The 18727-nt window shown below is 62.7% G+C and overlaps 9 protein-coding genes across 9 annotated transcripts; 3 read left to right on the top strand and 6 right to left on the bottom strand.

The window, feature by feature from the left end:
- Positions 1–10: 10 nt before the first annotated feature.
- Positions 11–2823, bottom strand: JCM10292_005736 (uncharacterized protein; the record flags this gene model as incomplete). The annotated part of the gene is made up of 6 exons (XM_076648342.1): positions 11–433; positions 494–1058; positions 1123–2090; positions 2144–2257; positions 2318–2374; positions 2437–2823. The coding sequence occupies 6 exons, from the start codon at positions 2821–2823 to the stop codon at positions 11–13; spliced, it is 2514 nt and encodes an 837-aa protein (XP_076506031.1).
- Positions 2824–3141: 318 nt separating this feature from the next.
- JCM10292_005735 (uncharacterized protein) lies at positions 3142–3936 on the bottom strand (the record flags this gene model as incomplete). Its single annotated transcript, XM_076648341.1, has 1 exon — positions 3142–3936. One exon carries the CDS (start codon positions 3934–3936, stop codon positions 3142–3144), a length of 795 nt encoding a protein of 264 aa, XP_076506030.1.
- Positions 3937–5031: 1095 nt separating this feature from the next.
- JCM10292_005734 (uncharacterized protein) lies at positions 5032–5706 on the bottom strand (the record flags this gene model as incomplete). Its single annotated transcript, XM_076648340.1, has 3 exons — positions 5032–5193; positions 5266–5571; positions 5641–5706. The coding sequence occupies 3 exons, from the start codon at positions 5704–5706 to the stop codon at positions 5032–5034; spliced, it is 534 nt and encodes a 177-aa protein (XP_076506029.1).
- A 217-nt stretch (positions 5707–5923) lies between these two features.
- On the bottom strand, positions 5924–7704 carry JCM10292_005733 (aspartate aminotransferase family protein; the record flags this gene model as incomplete). Its single annotated transcript, XM_076648339.1, has 8 exons — positions 5924–6017; positions 6071–6414; positions 6484–6601; positions 6663–6859; positions 6922–7017; positions 7103–7360; positions 7420–7598; positions 7662–7704. The coding sequence occupies 8 exons, from the start codon at positions 7702–7704 to the stop codon at positions 5924–5926; spliced, it is 1329 nt and encodes a 442-aa protein (XP_076506028.1).
- Positions 7705–8445: 741 nt separating this feature from the next.
- On the top strand, positions 8446–10701 carry JCM10292_005732 (uncharacterized protein; the record flags this gene model as incomplete). The annotated part of the gene is made up of 6 exons (XM_076648338.1): positions 8446–9002; positions 9062–9676; positions 9737–9880; positions 9944–10346; positions 10407–10572; positions 10640–10701. 6 exons carry the CDS (start codon positions 8446–8448, stop codon positions 10699–10701), a joined length of 1947 nt encoding a protein of 648 aa, XP_076506027.1.
- A 273-nt stretch (positions 10702–10974) lies between these two features.
- JCM10292_005731 (uncharacterized protein) lies at positions 10975–12918 on the top strand (the record flags this gene model as incomplete). Its single annotated transcript, XM_076648337.1, has 9 exons — positions 10975–11098; positions 11243–11338; positions 11404–11540; positions 11603–11787; positions 11849–12055; positions 12113–12258; positions 12334–12517; positions 12577–12656; positions 12719–12918. 9 exons carry the CDS (start codon positions 10975–10977, stop codon positions 12916–12918), a joined length of 1359 nt encoding a protein of 452 aa, XP_076506026.1.
- Positions 12919–13307: 389 nt separating this feature from the next.
- Positions 13308–15374, top strand: JCM10292_005730 (uncharacterized protein; the record flags this gene model as incomplete). Its single annotated transcript, XM_076648336.1, has 3 exons — positions 13308–13320; positions 13400–15121; positions 15193–15374. The coding sequence occupies 3 exons, from the start codon at positions 13308–13310 to the stop codon at positions 15372–15374; spliced, it is 1917 nt and encodes a 638-aa protein (XP_076506025.1).
- Positions 15375–15602: 228 nt separating this feature from the next.
- Positions 15603–16726, bottom strand: JCM10292_005729 (uncharacterized protein; the record flags this gene model as incomplete). The annotated part of the gene is made up of 7 exons (XM_076648335.1): positions 15603–15610; positions 15697–15884; positions 15957–16040; positions 16094–16170; positions 16271–16479; positions 16536–16622; positions 16693–16726. The coding sequence occupies 7 exons, from the start codon at positions 16724–16726 to the stop codon at positions 15603–15605; spliced, it is 687 nt and encodes a 228-aa protein (XP_076506024.1).
- A 19-nt stretch (positions 16727–16745) lies between these two features.
- Positions 16746–18371, bottom strand: JCM10292_005728 (uncharacterized protein; the record flags this gene model as incomplete). Its single annotated transcript, XM_076648334.1, has 6 exons — positions 16746–16787; positions 16854–17225; positions 17301–17506; positions 17599–17711; positions 17824–17857; positions 17915–18371. 6 exons carry the CDS (start codon positions 18369–18371, stop codon positions 16746–16748), a joined length of 1224 nt encoding a protein of 407 aa, XP_076506023.1.
- Between the last annotated feature and the right edge of the window lie 356 nt (positions 18372–18727).

Genomic DNA, 18727 nt, shown 5'->3' with positions numbered 1-18727 from the left:
CCGTGTGCGCCTAGTAGCGCTCCCGCCAGCTGCGCTCGCCGTACGACTTCGTCTGATGCCAACCCCGCTCGCCCCACCCGCGACTCGGCGGCGGCGACGCATTCCACTGCTCCCTCCCGCGCTCCTGCCATCCTCCGCGTCGCCGACTCTCGCCGTCGCGGCGGTCCCGCTGCGCCTCCTGGTGCCGCGGAGGACGAGGCGGTGATCCTTCGCGCTTCTGCGAGTATCGGTTGTCGCGGTCGGTGCGGATGTGGGCGTCGCCGCGGCGGATGCCGCGCGAGCGTTCGAGCTCGGTGCCCTGCGGGTAGTTTGAACGGTAGTGCGGAGTGCGCTGGCGTGCTGGAGGCGAGTCATCGCGGCCGGTGAAGCGGCGCGGCGAGCGCGAACGAGCGCGCGAAGGCGAGCGGTCGCGGCGGCGACCGTGTGAGCGATACTGTGTGGATTGACGACGATGTCAGACAGCATATAGGCGGGGGGCGCAGGAGGAACGCACCTGGTCGCCGTCTTCATTCTCCTGCCTCCCTCTCTTCGGCTTCGACCCGGTCGACTCGAAGACCTCGGGGCGGTCCTCGCTCCACCCGCTGTCGCGTCTTCTCTCGAGGTCCTCCGTCGTGCGGCTGAAACCGCCGCTGCTCTTCGGGGTCCAGGTCTGCCTCCCGCGGCTCACCGGCGCATCCTGCTTCAGCTGCTCCAGGTCGTCCGAGCTGCCGCGCACCTGCCCCACTCCGCTCGAGAATGCCGCGGCGCGGCGGAAGGAGCTGGGTGACGTGCTGCTCGTCGCCGCGTCGAAACCGTCTGACCTGCTCCTGCTGGCCACGGCATTCGTGCTCGCGCCGATCTCGGTCGTTTCGGCCTCGACGCCCTCGCTGCGAAGCACATCGTGCAAGAGTTGGCGAGCTTTCTCGAGCGCCGTGCTGGCCACGCCCGGACCGGGCCTGAGGTGCAGCTTCGAGGTCGAGGTGCCGGCTTCGACGACCGGCTCGACGCCGGTCGTCAGCTTGATGAAGTGCGCTGTCGACTCGGGGCCCATAAAGCGGGAGAGCACGGAGTAAGGAACGCTGCACCGCGCAACGAGGTGATCAGCTTGAGCAGCGAAGGAGGTTGGGTAAGAAGCGGGCGCACCTGAGCGAGTACGACGAGACCGGCTCTTCCTCGGCGCTTGCATCATTGCCGACCGTCCTGAGGGTGCTCGAGCGGGTCGGCGTGCGCGTCCGGCCGAGTGGCGTTCGTGCGCGAGCGAGGCCTGGCGAGACTTCGCGGTCTTGAGGTGCAGCGCGCCGGCCATCGCGAGCTTGAACGGCCGGGATGGGACCAACCGACGTAGTGCGCGTCCAGCAATCTCCGTTGGAGGGTTCTGGGGGCGGTGGAAGCTGGCGAAAGTCCTGCGAATGCGCTTGAGAAGGCTTCCAGCCACGGTCTTCTTCCGGGCCGCGAAGCTGCGGCGGAGGGACGTAACGCGGGTCTTGAGGCGTCGGTGCGAATCGCGGACCGTTCGAACTCGGAGGCCAGTACGCTGTGCTCGGCTGCATCACCGAGCCACCGTCTGCGTCCGCGCCGAACACGCCCGCCGACCTCGGCTGCGTTGCTTCGGCGTACGAGGGCAGCAGCCAGCGACCCTCCAGCGCCTGGCAGCAGTACGGGTTGAAGTCGAGCCAGCGCGGGTCCATGCTGGCGATCCGCTGTCGCTCCCACTGACTCCACTGCCAGCCCGGGTCGTAGAGGGCCTCCTTCGCGAGCTCGAGCGCCTTGCGGATCGCCGACTTGCTGCCGCAGAAGGTGGCGAAGGCCGTTCGGTTCTCGCGGAACCACACGTGGAACTCGCCGACGTTAGACCCGCGCCAGATGGCCTGCTGCACCTCGCCGCCCATGCCGATCAGGCGCCCGCCGAGACCGCGGAAGGGGAGCTCGAGCGTGTAGCGCCACGGAATGAGATGCGCAGGCGGCGGAACGCCGCTGAGGTGCGAAAAGCGATCCGGGCTGGCGCGCAGCAAGGTTTCGTGGGAGCGCGGCGTGAGAGGCGGTTCGGGTGGCTGAGCGTGAGGAGGCGTTTGCCGGTACAGCGGACGAGGACCAATTGGCGGTGGCGTCGGCTGCAGGATAAAGGTCTCAGCGGCCGCCCCATGAGCGCGAAATATCAACGTACTGCGCTGAAGCGGCCGGAAGGCATCCACTCATGCTTCTGACCCGAGCGCGCAGCCGCTTGTGCCCCTTCCCCGGCGAGCTCTTCGACAGGTTCCGATCGCCGGCTCTCGAAGACCTGTAGGGGAATGCGCCTCAGTCATGGTTCAAGCGATGCAGAAGGATGCCAGAGACGCACGTCGTCGCCGCGTGCATCTGGAGGCGGCGAGCGGGGAGAGTAAAGCTCTCCGTCACACTGTCGTATCGCTCCCAATCAGTGTGCTGGCTTCTCGAGTCAGGGCTCGAAGCGGAGCACACCTTTTCCTCCTCGATGCGAAGTTCCGTCTCCGTGCTGACCTCGATGACCTCGCCCGGCTCGACTGCGAATTGGTGGTACTCGTCCTGCTGAAGCTGAAGTATGCGTTCGCGCTCGTCCTCGCAACTGGGCGATTCCGCCTCGAGCCTGGTACCATCGACATCGTCGTCGCCTTCGTCGACCCCGAGCGGCGCCTCGGAAGACTTGGGACGTGACTCGCCCAGAGCCCGGTCCTCTTCAGTAGGCTTGACGTGGGCGTCGCACAGCCCGTCGGAGATGGGGAGCGTAGTCGTGTCGGAGGGCGCTGCCGCAACGTCGACTGGCTCAGCGGCTGCGAGCGGGACAGGCGGGGGAGCGGCACCGTCGGAGAGCGGCTCGGAAAGGTCCATCGCGACTCCGGCGCGCTACTCGGAGGGCTTCCGAGCGGAGCGAGCGCGAAGAGGTGAAGAGGCGGAGGCAAAGCGGGGCGACAGGAGACGCGGACGAGGTCCAAGCGAAGACCGAGATGTCAACCTGGCCAGCACCGCCAGACTGAATGCAGGACACCAACACTGGGACTGGACGAGACTGTGGACGCGTGGCTGGACCGTTGCGAGTCGTGCCGGAAGAGCGATTCCAGCTTGAGAAGGCCCTGCACCTTTCTCTTGCTCTCATTTCGGAGTTCATTCGAGGAAGGGCTAGCGTCTGTACGATACAAATCCTCGTCGTTACCAGAGGAGCGCCACGAGAGCCGCGACGGCCCGCTGCTGCTCCAGCGGAACGCCCGGAAAGAGTCCCTCGCTGGCCTCGGTGTCCTCCCCGCCAACGCCAGCCGCTGCAGAGACCGCCAGCTCCTGAGCGTCGCCCTGCGAAAGCTCCTTATACCCATACTCCGCCGCGTATAGTAGCGGTACGGGCGCAATGTTCGTGACGGTGGCGGGGTCGAACTGCGACATGGTGGACGGCGAATTCAAGTCGAGCGTGTCGCTCGAAGGGCTAGGTGCGTCGTCTCCATTAACTGGCAGCTCAGCTGAAGATTGCAAAGCCGGAGCCGCGAGGCTGGCGAGAGCGGGAGCGCAGAGCAGAGGACGAACGGGCGACTCGGCGAGTTCTGCGGCCTCCTCGAGAGTCGGCGTAGGCAGCGGGACAGAAGCCGGGTCAAACGAGGGCGCTTGCTGCGGCGGGACGAGGAGTCGATCGGAAGGGACGGGGAAGAGGTCGTAGATGTCGAGCGACCATGGCACGACCTCGCGAACGTCCTCCGTTGCGATGTCGAGGGCACCGCCCGCCCGTATCCGCGCACCATCCATCATGTCCCCTGGCGACACGACCTGACTGCGACTCCCGTCCTCCTCCTTCTCCTCAATGGACAGCTCGACGACCGATCCGTTCTTGCCCCGCTCCGACGTCTCGTCCTTCTCCTCATGCGCTTGCAACAGCTCGAGCCCGAGTCCCCATAGAGGGGCATCCGCATCCACGTCTTCCTCATCTTCGTCCTCTGCCAGCTGCAGCGGACCCACCATGCGCGTCTCGCTCAGCGGGACAGGCGGCGCTGCTCTGCTTGGTTTCGCCGGCGGCGGCAACGGTGAGCTCAGGCAGCGCGGCTTCGCTTCTGGGAGATCCGACGGCGAGGCGAGCTGCACGGTGGGAAGGGCGGGGAAGAGCGGGCTGGGCGAGCGCAGCGGAAGCGGCTCTGCGGCATGCGGCGAAGGTGTCGACGAGTGGCAGGTCTCGGACAGATCGGCGTGACGATTAGGAGGGGTGTGCGGGCCGTCGCCATCCGAGAAGAGGCTCGAAGCCTTCGAGGAATGGGAGCTGACGGTTGAAAGATGCGAACAGGTGGAGGGCGAGGGCGGACTCGTCTGCCGATCGACGTCGAGGCCATGCGACAGCAGCGATGGCGCAACGGGAGCGCTCAAACGCCCCTCGCTACTCCGACGGCGAAATAACGACCAGCCACGCTTGCGCTCGCGGCTCGGAGCCTGTTGCGCGCCGTTCAGCAAGTCGTCCTCGAGCGAGACCACCCGTTCAATGCGCGAACCGGGCAGAACGTGAGGCGGCAGCGAGCTCTTGCGGAGAACGTTCGGGCGGTCGTGCACTCTGTCGGCTTGCAGGTGCGAATGGAGGAAGGCGGAGAGACGGCGAAAGCTGGGTTTGCGGGATCGGGATAGCGACAATGGCGGGTCCAATTCGCAAGGGGCATGACCATGCGCGTGCACAGGGCTGAGGAGCGGGATGTCTGCGGGACAACTGGTCAGCTGCGGCCCGTGTCAAGCTGCCGCAACAACCTTGACCCGAGCCAATTGCTCACGCTGATTGACGGGGAAGTGCGCGTCCGTCATCTTTATAAAGAGCGTTGACGGCATAAGGGAAAGAACGAAACCAGCGGGGAAAGCAGGAACGAAGAGAAGTGGGCGAACGAAGGCAGAATGAACAGGGTCGCGGTCAGTCGGGAAGGCAGGCGAAGGCATGACGTTGGCCTTCTCTCAGCGTGACGCCGCGGGAGTCAGGTTCTGGTATTCACAGGTTCCACGCGCACTGCATTTGGTGGATACACAGAGATGAGTCGAGAGAACGTTAGGACCGGCGAGTCGACAAACGCACCAGATCTATTTCATTCAGACGATGGTGAGCTTGACATCGACGTTGCCGGCAACGGCGCGCGAGTAAGGGCACATCTTGTGCGCCTCGTCGACGAGCTGCTTGACCTGCTGGTCGTTCAGGCCGACCTCCTTGAGCGGGGCAGCGTAAACCTTGAGCTCGACGGCGAGGAGGAAGCCCTGGAGAAGGTGAGCGCCATACCAGTCAGTGTCATACTTCGAGATAGACAGGTGAAAATGCAAGAAGCGCACGGGGAGCTTCTCCTCGGCATCCTTGCCGATGGTGACGACGGCATCGACCTTGGTCGACTTGGGCAGAGGCTTCGAGCCCTTGTTGAGGTTGCCGTGGATCGCACCGAGGGCCGAGAGGAAGCAGGTGCCGTACGCCGCTCCGAAGAGCTCCTCCGGGTTGTGCTTCTTGCCCGCGCCGCCGAGGGCCTTGGGGAGATCCATCGGGAGCTCAAGACCGGACTCGGTCGTTGCCTTGCCATCCGCGCGCGAGCCCGACGAGGTGGCCGTCGTCGTGTAGAGCGGCGAGACGGACGCGATGCCGCGCACCTGGGTGGCCGTGACATCACGGCGAGAGGAGTGAGTGAGCAGTCGGGGAGTCGGAGGGAGGCTGCGTACCTGCGCAGCCGCGAAGGCGCGGCGGGGTGCAGCACGGGCGAGCGAGAGAGCAGCAGAGCGGAGCATGGTAGCTATTTCGACAAGTGGATCACGATGCGACGGAGATGACGAGGAGAAGGGGACACGCCCCACTCGACACCAAGCAAAGGCTCAGGGGGAAAGCGGAGTGCGACCTTGCTCTCGCTGCAAGGGACGAAGGGGATCACGAGCATGCATCGACGAATAGAAAGTCATGCAATGCTTGGGAGAAGGCTCTAGACATATGATACAAGGCGGAGTCTTTTCAGCCCTCACGGACGACGTCGGCGATGGCCTGGCGGATGATGGCGCAGCCCTTGGCCATGTCCTCCTTCGAGATGTTGAGTGGCGGAATGAAGCTGCACAGCGAGGGTGAGCGCAAGCGGGAAAAAGGGCAGGGACCGAAACGCACCGGATGGTCTCGTACACGCTCGTAGTCAAAACGAGGAGGTCCTTCTCGAGACACTTGTTCTGCACACGACTGGCCATCTTGGCCGGCACCTTGCCCTTTGCCGGCGTGTAGCGGTCCGTAGGCGACTTGAACTCGACGCCAACCATGAGACCAAGACCGCGAACCTCGGCGATGCAGTCGCCAATCGTCTCGTCGGCCTGGAGCTCGCGGAAAAGGCCGAAGAGCTCCTCAGACCGCGCGGCGACGTTCTCGAGCACCCCTTCGTTCTTGAAGGCATCCTGCACGGCACCGCCTGCTGCGCATGCCACGGCGTTACCGCCGTACGTACCGCCCTGCGAGCCAGCCTGGGCAAGGTGAAAAAAATCGCATTAGCTTCCTCGCATGTGTCGTAAGCAGAAGAGTGCGCAACGCACCGGCTGCTTGTCCATCAGCTCCTTCCGAGACACAATGCCGGACAGCGGGAAGCCATTGGCGATGCCCTTGGCCATGACGAGTACATCGGGAACAACCTCGGGCCAGTGCTCGATGGCGCTGCGTCGTACAGTATCGCGTCAGCTGAAGATGATGTAGACGAGACACAGAATGCACGCACAAGTACTTGCCAGTACGGCCGAAACCGGTCTGGACTTCGTCAATGATGAGCAGCAAGCCGTTCTCGTCGCAAATGCGGCGAAGGCCCTCGAGGTAGCCCTTCGGCGCCGGGATGTAGCCGCCCTCGCCGAGTACGGGCTCGATGAGGATCGCCGCAGTGTCCCGAGGTGCGGTCTCCTGCTTCAGCAGGAGCTCAAGCTGGGCGGGCGAGAAAACGATCAGTCTCGAACGATGACCGGTCAATATCTGGCCGAACCTACGCGGTAGAGGGCGTTCTCAACGAGCTCGTCGTTCGAGGTCGTGTGAGGAAGACCGAGCTGGTGCCAGTACGGGTACGGGGTGGTGAAGACGCCAGGCTGCAGAATGGAGGACGAGTCAGTCCCGCCGAAAAGCGCGACGATCGGGGACCGGACCGTTTGAAGTGGCGATTCTCTTGCTCACCATGAGCGGTGCGTAACCTGCGCCGTAGATCGTCTTGCTCTTGGTGAGCGCCATGGTACCGAACGTGCGGCCGTGGTAGCTCCCCTGGACGACGATGACATTCTGCTTGCCCGTCGCGTGCCGTGCGAGCTTGATGGACGCCTCGACCGCCTCAGCGCCCGAGTTCCAGAAGAAGAACGAGTCAAGCGACTTGTGGGGCATGACGGGGAGGAGCTTCTCGATAAGCTGCAGGTACGGCTTGTTGTAGCCAAGGTTGACCTGTCGCATCACGTGCCCGTCAGTAAATGCGGGCACACGTAGGTGTTGAGAGAACGCACCTGACCGTGCACAAGCGTGCCGACCTGCTCCTGGGCGGCCTTGGTGACACCCGGGTGGCAGTGACCGAGGTTGGTCACGCCGATGCCGCAGGTGAAGTCGAGGATCTGACGACCGCACTCCGTCTTGACGTACGAGCCCTTGCCCTCCGTCATGACGAGCTCCGTGAAGCGACCAACGCCTGCAGAGAGATAACGGGTGAGCGAGCGAGGCTGTGCGAGACGATGGAAGCAGCTATGCGCACCCTTCGCGACGTGCTTGGCACCGACCTGAGCGAGCGTAGACATAGTGCAGCAGTGCCTTGAGGATCGCGACCTGTAGGAGGAGGAGGAAAGCCGGGGGCCAGCAGCCACAACTTGAAAGCGCGGGCGCTTGCGCTGCCGGAGCTCGCGTCGCCAATTCTCCGGCCGCCTTTGACTTCTTTTTCTCGCATCACGTGCAGCAGACATCACGTGCAGTAATAGCGAGCTTCGCCATGGAGATGATCTTCGTCCGACGGGCGCCCTCCACTCCCGTGTCGTCGCGCTCGCCGCGTACCTATGTCGAGCACGGGCACTCGGCTGTACTGCTAGTGTGCGGTCGTCACGTGGGATCAGCTAGGCGGCCACAGTTGGGCCACAGTCAAATGAGACGTTGGCGTTCTGCCACGAGTTGGCCACGAACAAGCCACAAACGACCTCCGTCCCGGAATCCCGCCGGCGACAAGTATACATGCTGAGCCGTCCCGGCGAAGTCTGCAGCGACCGAAACTGAGACCACGAGACAGGTCTCACAGCGCAAGGGGAGAGGCCAATTTTGCCTCGCCTTCCTCTCCCGGCTGAACGGCTGATGAACCAGCCCCTCGTACCCCTGGTTCCTCGTCTTGCATGAGCCCAGGCGAGCAGTTGGAGCACCTGCCATGTCTCGATTGCTTTCCGCCCTCGCGGGCAGGCTTCTCTGACGGCTGCAGCTCTTCCGGGTCCTTCAGGTCGCAAGGCTCGCTCTCTTTCTCTCTCTCTTCGCTTTGCTGCGTCGGTGCAGCCTTCCCGATGGCCTCTCTCACTGCTTCTGGCGCCTATCGCCGGCCTTCGACCACCTATGTCGCGATCCCGCAATCTGCACAACCCTCACCATTCCTCAACGACGAGACGACCTCGGCCGACCTCAAACACCGCAAGGCCAGCTGGACGCGTCGGACGAGCACAACGGCGGCCCCGCTTGTATGGCGTACCCGCTCTGGCGTGCGTGCGATCTCGCGCATGCGCTGCGTGCTCTTCGTCCTTCTCCCTTTCGCCCTGCTCGTCCTCATCATGGTCGCCATCGGACACCCGGTCGCAACAAAACACGTTGAGAAGGTTACGAGCTGGACGACAACCGCGCTGAACCGCAACGGCGTTCTCCGCTCACCACATTCGACATACGCTTACGCCGTTCCCATGCCGAACATCCGCGGCGCCTACGAGGAGCACCCAATTCACGGTCTCATGCGAGAGGCGCGTGCCAACTGGACTGCAAAGGTGGAGCGACAAAGCAAGTCGCTTGACGAGGCCGTCCGGGAGTACCGCCGCCGCTTTGGCCGTGAGCCACCACCTGGGTTCGAGAAGTGGTGCGTCGAGCCGTCTCTTGCTTATACTACTCTCAAGCTGACACCAGAACCCTGCGCAGGTACCGCTGGGCGCGCGAGCACGACGTGCAGCTGATTGACGAGTTCGACTCCACCTTCAGCCAAGTCGAACCGTACTTCTCGGTCAGGCCGTCGCAGCTGCGCGAGCGCGTCGCCCGTCTCGAGGACTCGGAGGGCGAAGGTCGCGATCACGCCATTGTTTTCATCGAGAACGGCAAACTCCGCCGCTCCGGTGCTCGCTGGCGCGACCCCGTCCCCGAAGGCTTCGAGGTTCTCCTCAAGGACATTGCCCACATGCTTCCCGACATGGTCGTCCCTCTCTATCTCCACGACGCCTCGTTCACCCAGATCGACTGGGACGCCATGCAGGAGTACAAGAACGCTGCTCGCGAGCATCGCTGGGTCAACGAGACGGCGCTTCAGCTTCAGGGCGAGACGTACCACACGTGGCGCGAGCGCACTTGCGCGCCCGACTCGGAGCTCAGGCGCAAGGTCGCTGGCCTCGAAAACCACTTCCTTCCCCCCGGCCCTTCTTTCGTCCGCTTCCACTCCAGGGAGATGAGCTACTGCACCAACCCGCAAAATCTCGAGATCCACGGCGCGACTTCAGGCCATGTCTACCTTCAGGGCCTGCGTCCGAGTTTCGCAATGTCTCGGTGTGTTGCCGCGTTGCACCTTCTACGCGAATGGACAATGCTGATTCAGTTTTCTCGCAGTACCGGCGCCGACGGAGACATGCTGTGGACGCCTACGATCCAGTACGACCTGAATCCGGAGAATGAGTCGACCTTCCGTGAGAAGAAGAGCACGCTTCTCTGGCGCGGCTCCCCCGACGGCATCGCCGTCGACCCCGACCAGAAGTGCGTTTTAGTCTCCTCCGGCACTCCACCTTTGATGCAGTACTGATGAACTGGTCCCTCCAGGTGGCGCCAGTCTCACCGTTTCCGCATGCTCACTCTCCTCAACTCGAACGACACCCGCACGCGCCCTCTTCGCCAAACCCGCATTGATCGCTTCGGCCGCGAGTACCAGCTGGATGTCGACACGACCCTCGCAGAGCTCAACGAGCGATACAGCAACGTGCGCGCAACCGGTGGACCCGTCCAATGCCGCCCCGATCTGTGCGACCACATCCGCACCAACGAAATCAAGTTTGTCGAGAAGGATCCGCTCGAGGTTATGGCCGACAACCGCTACGTCATGGACGTCGACGGCAACGCCTACTCGGCGCGATTCCGCGCCCACCTCTCGAGCAACCAGGTTCCCCTTAAGGCGACAATCTACACGGAGTGGCAGACGCCGCGTCTGCAACCCTGGCTCCATTACGTTCGTTCGAATGGCGCAAAAGCTTGTGGTTGCTCATTATTGACATTTCGTCGACTGCAGGTCCCAGTCCGACTCGACTACTCGGACGTTTACAACATCCTCGCCTTTTTCGACGGCGGCCTCGACGCTGAACGTACGGGCAATCACGACGATCTCGCGGAGGAGATCGCGACGGCTGGCAAGGAGTGGGCGCAGAAATTCTGGCGCTCGACCGATATGCAGGCGTGTATGTTTCGTCCTCATGATTTCTTTGTCCCTTCGACTCCTTGCTCACGATTACCGACGCCTCGCAGACCTCTTCCGCCTCTTGCTGGAGTATGCGCGTGTCATGGACCCGGAGCGCGAGCGCCGGTAACTGGCTGCTCGCAGCTTATCGCTCTGTGGCCGTCCCTTTTGTAACGTTCACCGCATCGCATCCGCATATGAAGGGCTGGGCCCTTCGCAACTGTAACGACTCCTTTCACCATCATCTTCTGCGACTTTGTGTGGGAAGCATGTGCTAGGCAGGTAGGTACCCGAGGATGCGACGTGGGTGTGGGTGCGGGGGGGAGGCGGTGGGGAGCCGCCCTCCTCTCGCACCGCGCCTTCCCGTGTCTCCTCCGCCTGTGCCAGCTGCCACAGTCGCGCCATGGTTTCCACAAGCGTCGAGCTAGAGGAGCTCGCGCGCAGCCCGTCTGTCGCGACAGCTGCTAGCTCCCCTCATCTTTCCGACCGTTCTGCCGGATCTGACAAACCGCCAGCGCATCGCGAAGGTCCGTGCTGTCTTTCCAGCTCACCAAAGAGGTCTACCACGGCGTTGAGCAAGCCCTCGCTCTCGCTCGCGCGCCGGCTCGCGTTGCCTCGAACGTCGAGTTCCCCCCCACACATCTTGCTGAAGCCGTTCTACCGTTCCACAGCTTTCGACTCCTACCCCGATGCTGGCTTCCTCGCTTGGAGTCAAGTGGCGTCTTGCTTCATCCTGTTCTTCACGACGACGGGCGGAGTGTACAGTTGTGCGCATCTCCTCCACTTGCCGCTCCGGCTGCTTCTGTCCCTGATGCAGGGTAAAATATCGCAGGGGGCGTCCTCCAGGACGCTCTCACGACAAGGGGCGTGGCTCCTGCTGGCACGCTTGCCTGGATCGGCTCGACCCAGGCAACGATGCAGGCTGTGCTCGCCATTCCCATCAATCGCGCTGTCGCTGCGTATGGCCCGGTGCGCTTTCGCCCACCTATCGATTGCGTCTTGCCATTGGGGACTCACCCTTGCTTTGACAGCGCCGCATTGCTCTCGCTGGTACGGTATGCGCGGGACTGGGGCCGCTGCTCGGAAGCTTCTGCATCAACAGCGTGCCCGGCTTGCTCATCACGGAAGGATTCCTCTTCGGACTCGGTCAGGCGCTTTGCTTCTTTTCGGCGGCAATGCTCCCCGCAACCTATTTCCTTCGACGACGGAACCTCGCGTGAGCGTCCGTCCGCTCCGACCGTGCTGCAACGACAATGCTGATTCTCGTCACTCGACAGGACCGGCATTGTCTTTTCTGGAGCAGGCGTTGGTGGCGCTGTATTGAGTATCGTCACGGACCAACTGCTCCAGCGTCTCAGTCCGGCCTGGACCTTCCGCGCAATCGCCCTCATCGTCACACTGCCAAACGTGCCAGCGGCTCTCGCCCTAAAATCGCGTGCGCCAAGGCAGTCGTTCCGCGGCAGCGGCGTCACGGTGTTTGATCGGTACGTTGACGACTCGACACATCTGCAAGTGCCTCGCTGAAGCCCCTGCTCTCGCAGCGACCTATTCAAGGACATCAAGTTCTGCTTACTGCTCGTCGGGACCTCGCTTGCCCTCTTCCCGCTATTCGTGCCGCCCTTCTTCATTCCGCTGTACGCCACGAGCATCGGGATGTCGACATCGGCTGCATCGCTGCTCGTAGCCGGTACGTCTACGCTGCTGCCTGGTCAAAGACGCCCCCTTCCGTGCGTACGGAGACACGCTCATGAAAATTACACAGGCTTCAATCTCGCCAGCGGTGCTGGGCGCATCGGGTTTGGCCTCGGCGCGGACGCATACCTGGGAAGTCTGAACTCCCTCTCGCTCTGTTTGCTGCTGGTCGGCACCAGCACGTTGGTCATCTGGCCACTCGCGACAACTCTTCCACCGCTTTGCGTCTTTGTTGCCATCAACGGTCTCTGCGCGTGCGTGCTTCTGCTGTTCCCGGCGCCGGACAGTCCAGTACTGACGTTTAGGTCTACAGTGGCGGCATGTTCAGTCTCATTCCCGGCACAATTGCGTCCATCTTTGGTTCTGCCCGGTTGGGCACAGTCTTCTCCATGAGTGCGTCGGGCAGCGCAATCCTCGACATTCGCGGAAAGACTCATGCTCGTCCGCGTGTGCAGCCATTAGTTTCTGGTCATTCGGCTACCTCCTTGGCTCCCCCATTGCAGGCTACCTGCTCGAGGCGTTTGGCGGACCTGGGCGGGGAGCCGAGGCCTACCAACCGGCCATCTTTTATGCCGGCGGACTGTCGCTCACGGCGGCACTTCTCATCATCGTCGTACGGCTTCTTCAGAGCCGTGTTCTCTTCAAGAAGTTGTAGAAGGGGCAGGTTGCGCCAGTGTGAACGCCTCATTGCCCCGGATACGGCCCCGTACGGCCTGCGTTGTTGTCGAGAACGATGCCCGGGTCCCTTCCGTGCGCCTGGTCGATAAAGCCCGCATTTCTGGACTTGGGCTGTAGCGCTCCAGCGTTCCATTGTGCAAGCTCTAACAATCTGGTCCATTGAGCGGGGCGCTTGCCTCCTGTCGTTGTCATCAGCTGCGCGAGAGGGTCGTGCGCCGAGGCCCGCGCGCGTCGAGGCGCGCCAAACTTGCGGGTGCCGGTCTTCGCGGCCGCGAGGCAACGCTCGTCCTTCCCCGAGCTCGCTGCTAGCGCTGGTTGCGCAGCAGTTCTCGCCTGCCTGCATTCGTCCCCGCGCAGTCGTCCGCCATGGACGGCCCTCGTACGTCCCCTCTCGCTGGCTGGCTCGCACTTCCTGATCGTCCCATTGTCGCTCGCGCTCACGCTCACTGGCCGCGCAGCTTCGACGCCGCCGCGCAGGACCGTCGTGCAGCGCGCTGGCGCGCACTTGCACAAGCGTACGGCGAGCAGGACCATCCCCATCATGCTCTCGCCGCCGACCCCTCCTCATGGTGGTCCCCATGCCGCCGCCCTCCGCATCATACCCGAATCGCCGAGCGCCACAAGGGTCATGTCGCCGCCGTCGAAGCGCACGGCGATCAGCCAGCCGCAGTGGATGCAGGAGCGAGGCGGGACGAGCAAGAGCAGGTCGGCGTGGACGCCTCGACGGTTAGCGCTGCTCGCGAGCCTCATCGTGGCTCTGCTCCTCGTTGTGCGCCACCGGAGCACGGCCAGCTGGGATCGAGACGGCGACGAGGAGCAGGCGACGTACGGGAGAGCCAATGCGGTGCAGGATGTCATGCCGTCGCTGCGAGCAGCTACAGCAGACCCGCCGCCAGAACCCACGCGCGTTTTCCTGCACCCTGTCATTCCTCCGCCTCGCGCACCCGGCGCGGACCCGCACCCTCAGCAGGTCCCCAACAGCGACCGCTTCCGCAAGGTCGCCGGCGCGAAAGCGGGTGTCGCAACAGACGACGCCGCACCCATCCACAATCTCGAGCTCACGTCTGCCACCGACCCGGACAGCACCCGACGCTTCATCCTGGTTGGGTGGATGGGCGAGCAGGAGACCAAGGCGCAGCTGCACCTGTACCAGCTCGGCTTGCTGGCCCTCGCGCTCAACCGCACGCTCGTCCTCCCGAACGTCAAGCGCTCGCGCTTCGGCACATGCTACCACAACCCCTTCTCTCTCTATTACGCCGAAGACACACTGTCGCGCTTCAACATTCCTTACATCACGTCGGACGACTTCTACTCGTGGACCGACCGTCAGCGCACTCCGCCGACTGCGCAGACACTCTCCTTCGTCCGCGGTCCTGCCGTGCCCGCCGAGACGATCGCGCTATCGGCACGCAAGATGTGCCTCGTTGACCGCAGCCTCGACTTCGACCAATTCGAGCCGAAGGCGTTCTTCTCGCCGCAGTCCGACTGGAAGTCGGCGACCGTGCGCGAGCAATTCGGAGTCGACGTCGTCCAGCAGCTTCTGGCGCAGGAGCCTCCCGCGAGTGGCGCTGTCTCGGAGGATCTGCGCACGCCGGCCGTCCTCATTGCTCAGTACAACCTGCGATACCCATTCCTCTCGCCCGAAGTCGTCGCCTCCGTGTCACCCTTCGACTTCCCTCTTCCGCACCCTTACGCCTACTTCGACTACTCGTCGCATTGGACCGCCCTCGGCGAGACAATGGCCGCCTCGCTCTCGCCCTTCGTCGCTGTACACTGGCGCACCGAGACACTCTCGCCGACGCTCCTCGAACCCTGCGGCTCAGCTCTGATCTCCGCGCTACGTGACATCCAGCGCGTACATCCCGAGATCAAGACGGTCTACCTCGCGACCGACTACCCGATCGAGGTCTTGCGGCAACCGGGCGACGAGGGCAAGATCACGGCGCATAGCGGCACGATGACCAAGACGCTCACACCCGCGCACCACGTGGCCATGCGCAACTTCCTCGCCAAGCTCGAGGGCGAGGGCGATTCGATGCGCATCACGACTTTCATGGAGGAGCAGAGCCGCGTCAAACTGCCGCCGGCACTGCAGGAGATGGTCGGCTCGGGCGGACTGGAGGGCGTCGATGGCGCTATCGTGGGCATCGTCGACAAGATTGTCCTCATGAGCGCGCAGGGTCCGTCTTTGTCTGCTTTTCCCTCGCACGGCCTTCTCACGCTGACCCCTCGGCACTTTCCGATTCGACAGTCTTCTACGCCGGCCTGCCCGTCAGCGACTCTTCGCGCGGCTGCGCAAAGTTAAGCCAGTTCACGACTCAAGTTATCACGGGCAGGCAGGACCTGCGCGCACAAGAAGGCAGCGAGGCGGCACTCAAGCTGTGGAACGACGTTGATCACTTCTCGCTGGCCAAGACGCCCAAAGTAGCATAGACAACTGCTTGTCGTCCTCGACTTCGTCGCTTCTCGAGCGGCAGCGACGACACAGACCCTTTCCTGTTGTACGCCCTAGACTCGAGCGCGCGAAGCGCGATGTACCGTATCTTTCGCTTCTGCCTTGCTGAGGAAATGAGAGACAAAGGGCGTGCATATTGCAAGATGCAGCAACTCTATGCAGTGTGTCTATGGGAGCCGGCGTCCGCCTTTCCCTCCTGCCGCCCCTCACCCTTCTTTCCGGCGGCGGAGTCATCTGAACCTCGTAAGGCCTCTTCTCCTACCGCAGTTGACGCCGCGCTACTTGTGCCCCGCCGCGCACCGTCCAACGCACTCGACGCTGCCTTCTCCAGGCCGTCCTCTGCCCCGGGTGCTTGCGCAGGTGGCGGCGATGAGCTCGTCAGATCCTCCCCGCCCTCCCAGCGCGTCCCGGCGGCACGCATCTGGTCTCCATAGCGAATCGTAAGCAGCACCAAGCCGCAGCCGAGCCAGACAATGAAGGCGGCAAAGCTGCAGAGGACGCGTTCAGACAGGTACACCAGCAGATCCGCAGGAAAGGGTGCCACAAATGGAGAAACGCACGTGTTGGTCCAGCCCACGCCAATGGCCTTGATCATGGGAAGCACGAAAGCGGATGCGGCCGCTGACAGGACATAACGGCATGCACTGCAACGCACACGGGTGAGCGGCGCTCTGTCTGGTCTATGAAAGATACGCACTTGTTGACGGCGATACCTTCCGATGATCGCATTGGAAGCGCATCGACGATGTAGGTATTTGATGGTGTCAAGACGCACTGCAGTTGCGGCAGGGAAGTCAGCCGGATACAGTCGAGAAGAGAACAACAGCAAGCTGCTGACCATCAATCCAATGCCATCAACCACCAAAAGAATGACTGCAAAAGCCAGGCCGACCTTGCCTGACCCCTTGTCAAGCACCCAGCCGAGCGCAAGGACGGAACAAGGCAGAATGCCGGCGCCGCCGATGATACTCGCTCGCAGCCGGTCTTCCGGGTAGTAATGCCCGTTCTTCTTCTTGAGCCACCGCCTCAGCGTCCAGTCGGCGTACTTGCCAGTGTATCGGGAGGCGAGGGCATTTCCGAAGCCTGTGTGAAGAGCAGTTAGCTCACGTAGCAGGTGAAGGAGCTGAGACATGTCGTACCCTGCGCGAGATAGAAGCAACCAAGGATAGCGGCGTTGTTGATGTCGTACCGTGGTGCAAGTGTTTGGCTGAGCGGTACAAGAATGGCTGGAGAACAGGAGTACAAGGTCAGCTCAGAACGCGTCGCCGGGCGTGATGAAACTCGCTGTAGGTTGACATGCTGTGTTGCGCGATAATGTGTATGTCAGCATGAGTGAGGAATGGACGGGATTAAGAGATGGTGACAAACAGAGTGAAGGCGGAGTTCAGGGACTGTGAAGGAATTGGAGCGTAGTCAGTAAAAGGTCGCTCGCACAGAAGCACGCCAGGAAGACATACAATGGCGAGTACATGCGGATGTATCAGTAGTCGAAGCGGCGTGATCGGGTTGAGCCAGACCCAGACGAGGAAGTCCCATCGCCTTCGCACGAGACCCATTTCTCGCCTCTTCTCCATCTCCTTCTGGTGCATCATCTCAATCGTCACGCCGGCCTTGTCGGCGCGCGCCTGTAGTCGCTCCTGACGGATGACGTCGACGCCCTTGACGTGCGCCGTCTCGGGGAAAGCGAACAGCACAACTAGGAAGGCCGACCAGCCGAGAGCCATCAGGAGCCACTGCATGGCTCGCCAGCCGGTACCGACGGGCTGAACGTATTCGGTCAGAATGCCGGCGACGGCCGGAGCAGTTGCGGGACCGACGAGGACACCAAGCTGTACAGAAGGGTGAAGACACACAGCGGTCAGCAAAAACTCGCTCGGGGCACACTGAGCTGTGGACCGACACACGTAGAACAAGCCCATGGCGGTGCCGCGCTCGTGCTTGGCATAGAGATCGCCGATTGTTCCGGCGCCGACAGAGAGGACCGGCGAGGAACCGAAGGCTTGAAGGATACGAGTGACGATCAATGCGGCGAGCGACTGCGATAGAGCGGTTCCCATTGCGCCGAGCGCGAAGATCGGCAGCGACACAATGTAGACGGGTCGGCGGCCGTCTGTGCGGCCAAAGAACGTGATAATTCAGCATCAGGCTGCCTTGCGCACGAATGCACACCCGCATACAAAGCGCAGAGAGGATGAAACCCACATATTTGTGCGTACGGTGCCCAAATAAGCGGGAAGAGACCAATGCAAAGGATGAAGATAGCGACAGTGACGTTGATGACGGTTGCGCTAGTGTTGAGGTCCTCGGTGATCTGCCTGCGCAGCGGCGGCGCAGAAGAAGTCAGCAATGGCGCCACGTTGGTAATCAAGGATGTGCAATTGGCGGCTGGACAATCCTGGCTGAGAAGAGCACGAGAACAGGGCTCACGGAATCGAGGGCAGGAAAGACGAGGAGGAGAAGGCTGCAGTTCAGTGCAAATCAGTATCGAAGCGCAAGCAGCAATCAAGATTATACGCACGGGCCAGCAATGCCGTGTACGCGACCACAGCGACAATCAAGCGTTTTCGTCTGGGCGAGAAGCGAGAGTACATCGCCTCTGCGCGGTCGACGGTCTCCTGCACGGCCTCGTTCTTCTCCCCGACGCCCGCTTCTTCATCCACAGTGACGGCCTCGCTGTCCTCCTCGATCCGCCCTTCTCGGCCGACCACGAGCGGTCCTCTCCGAGAGACCTTGCCGCCGAGTCCCGCTCCTCCCGCGTACGCTCGACGACTTTGCTCACTGCGCATGCTTATCTGCGAGGTTGTGCGCTCGAGTGCCGCCATTGTGGACGATTCGGGGAGGTCGTGTGCGCTCGAAGCCGGAGCATCGGCAGCGGACCAGGCCGACGAGGACGTGGTGCGTTGCAAAGGGCGAAAGGTCGGCGTGCCGCCTGCACACGGCTGTGTGCCAGCATCTTCACGCTCCGTGGGCATCATCCTTGCCCCACGACGTGGAGGAGGAGCAAAAGCTCATCTTTAGTCGCACCCAAAGAAGGCGGGGAGGCCGGGCCGGTATCGGCACGACTCGAGGGGAGGCGTGCACGAGTCCGTGAGAGTCAGCAAGCCGTTCTTCGGCACGTTGATGGCTTGACTCATGTCCTGTCTGCACGGCGTACAGGTCGACGCGCAGCAGGAATCGCACGTGCTGTAGAGAGAAGCCGCTCCCAAATTGAGAAGGTCGCTTCCTCTGTCTCCCCCTGACGAAACAGTTGGAAGGACTGACAGACTGTGATTACGTAGACCCGAGGCGCGTGAGAACCGAAACAAAACAGAACAAAAAGGACGAGCCCCTC

This window comes from Rhodotorula paludigena, assembly GCF_050403205.1.
Source record: "Rhodotorula paludigena JCM10292 DNA, Rt_paludigena_JCM10292v1_ctg15, whole genome shotgun sequence".
NCBI lineage: Eukaryota > Fungi > Basidiomycota > Microbotryomycetes > Sporidiobolales > Sporidiobolaceae > Rhodotorula > Rhodotorula paludigena.
The sequence above is the reverse complement of the archived record's forward strand: the minus strand, read 5'-3'. Positions and strand labels throughout refer to the sequence as shown.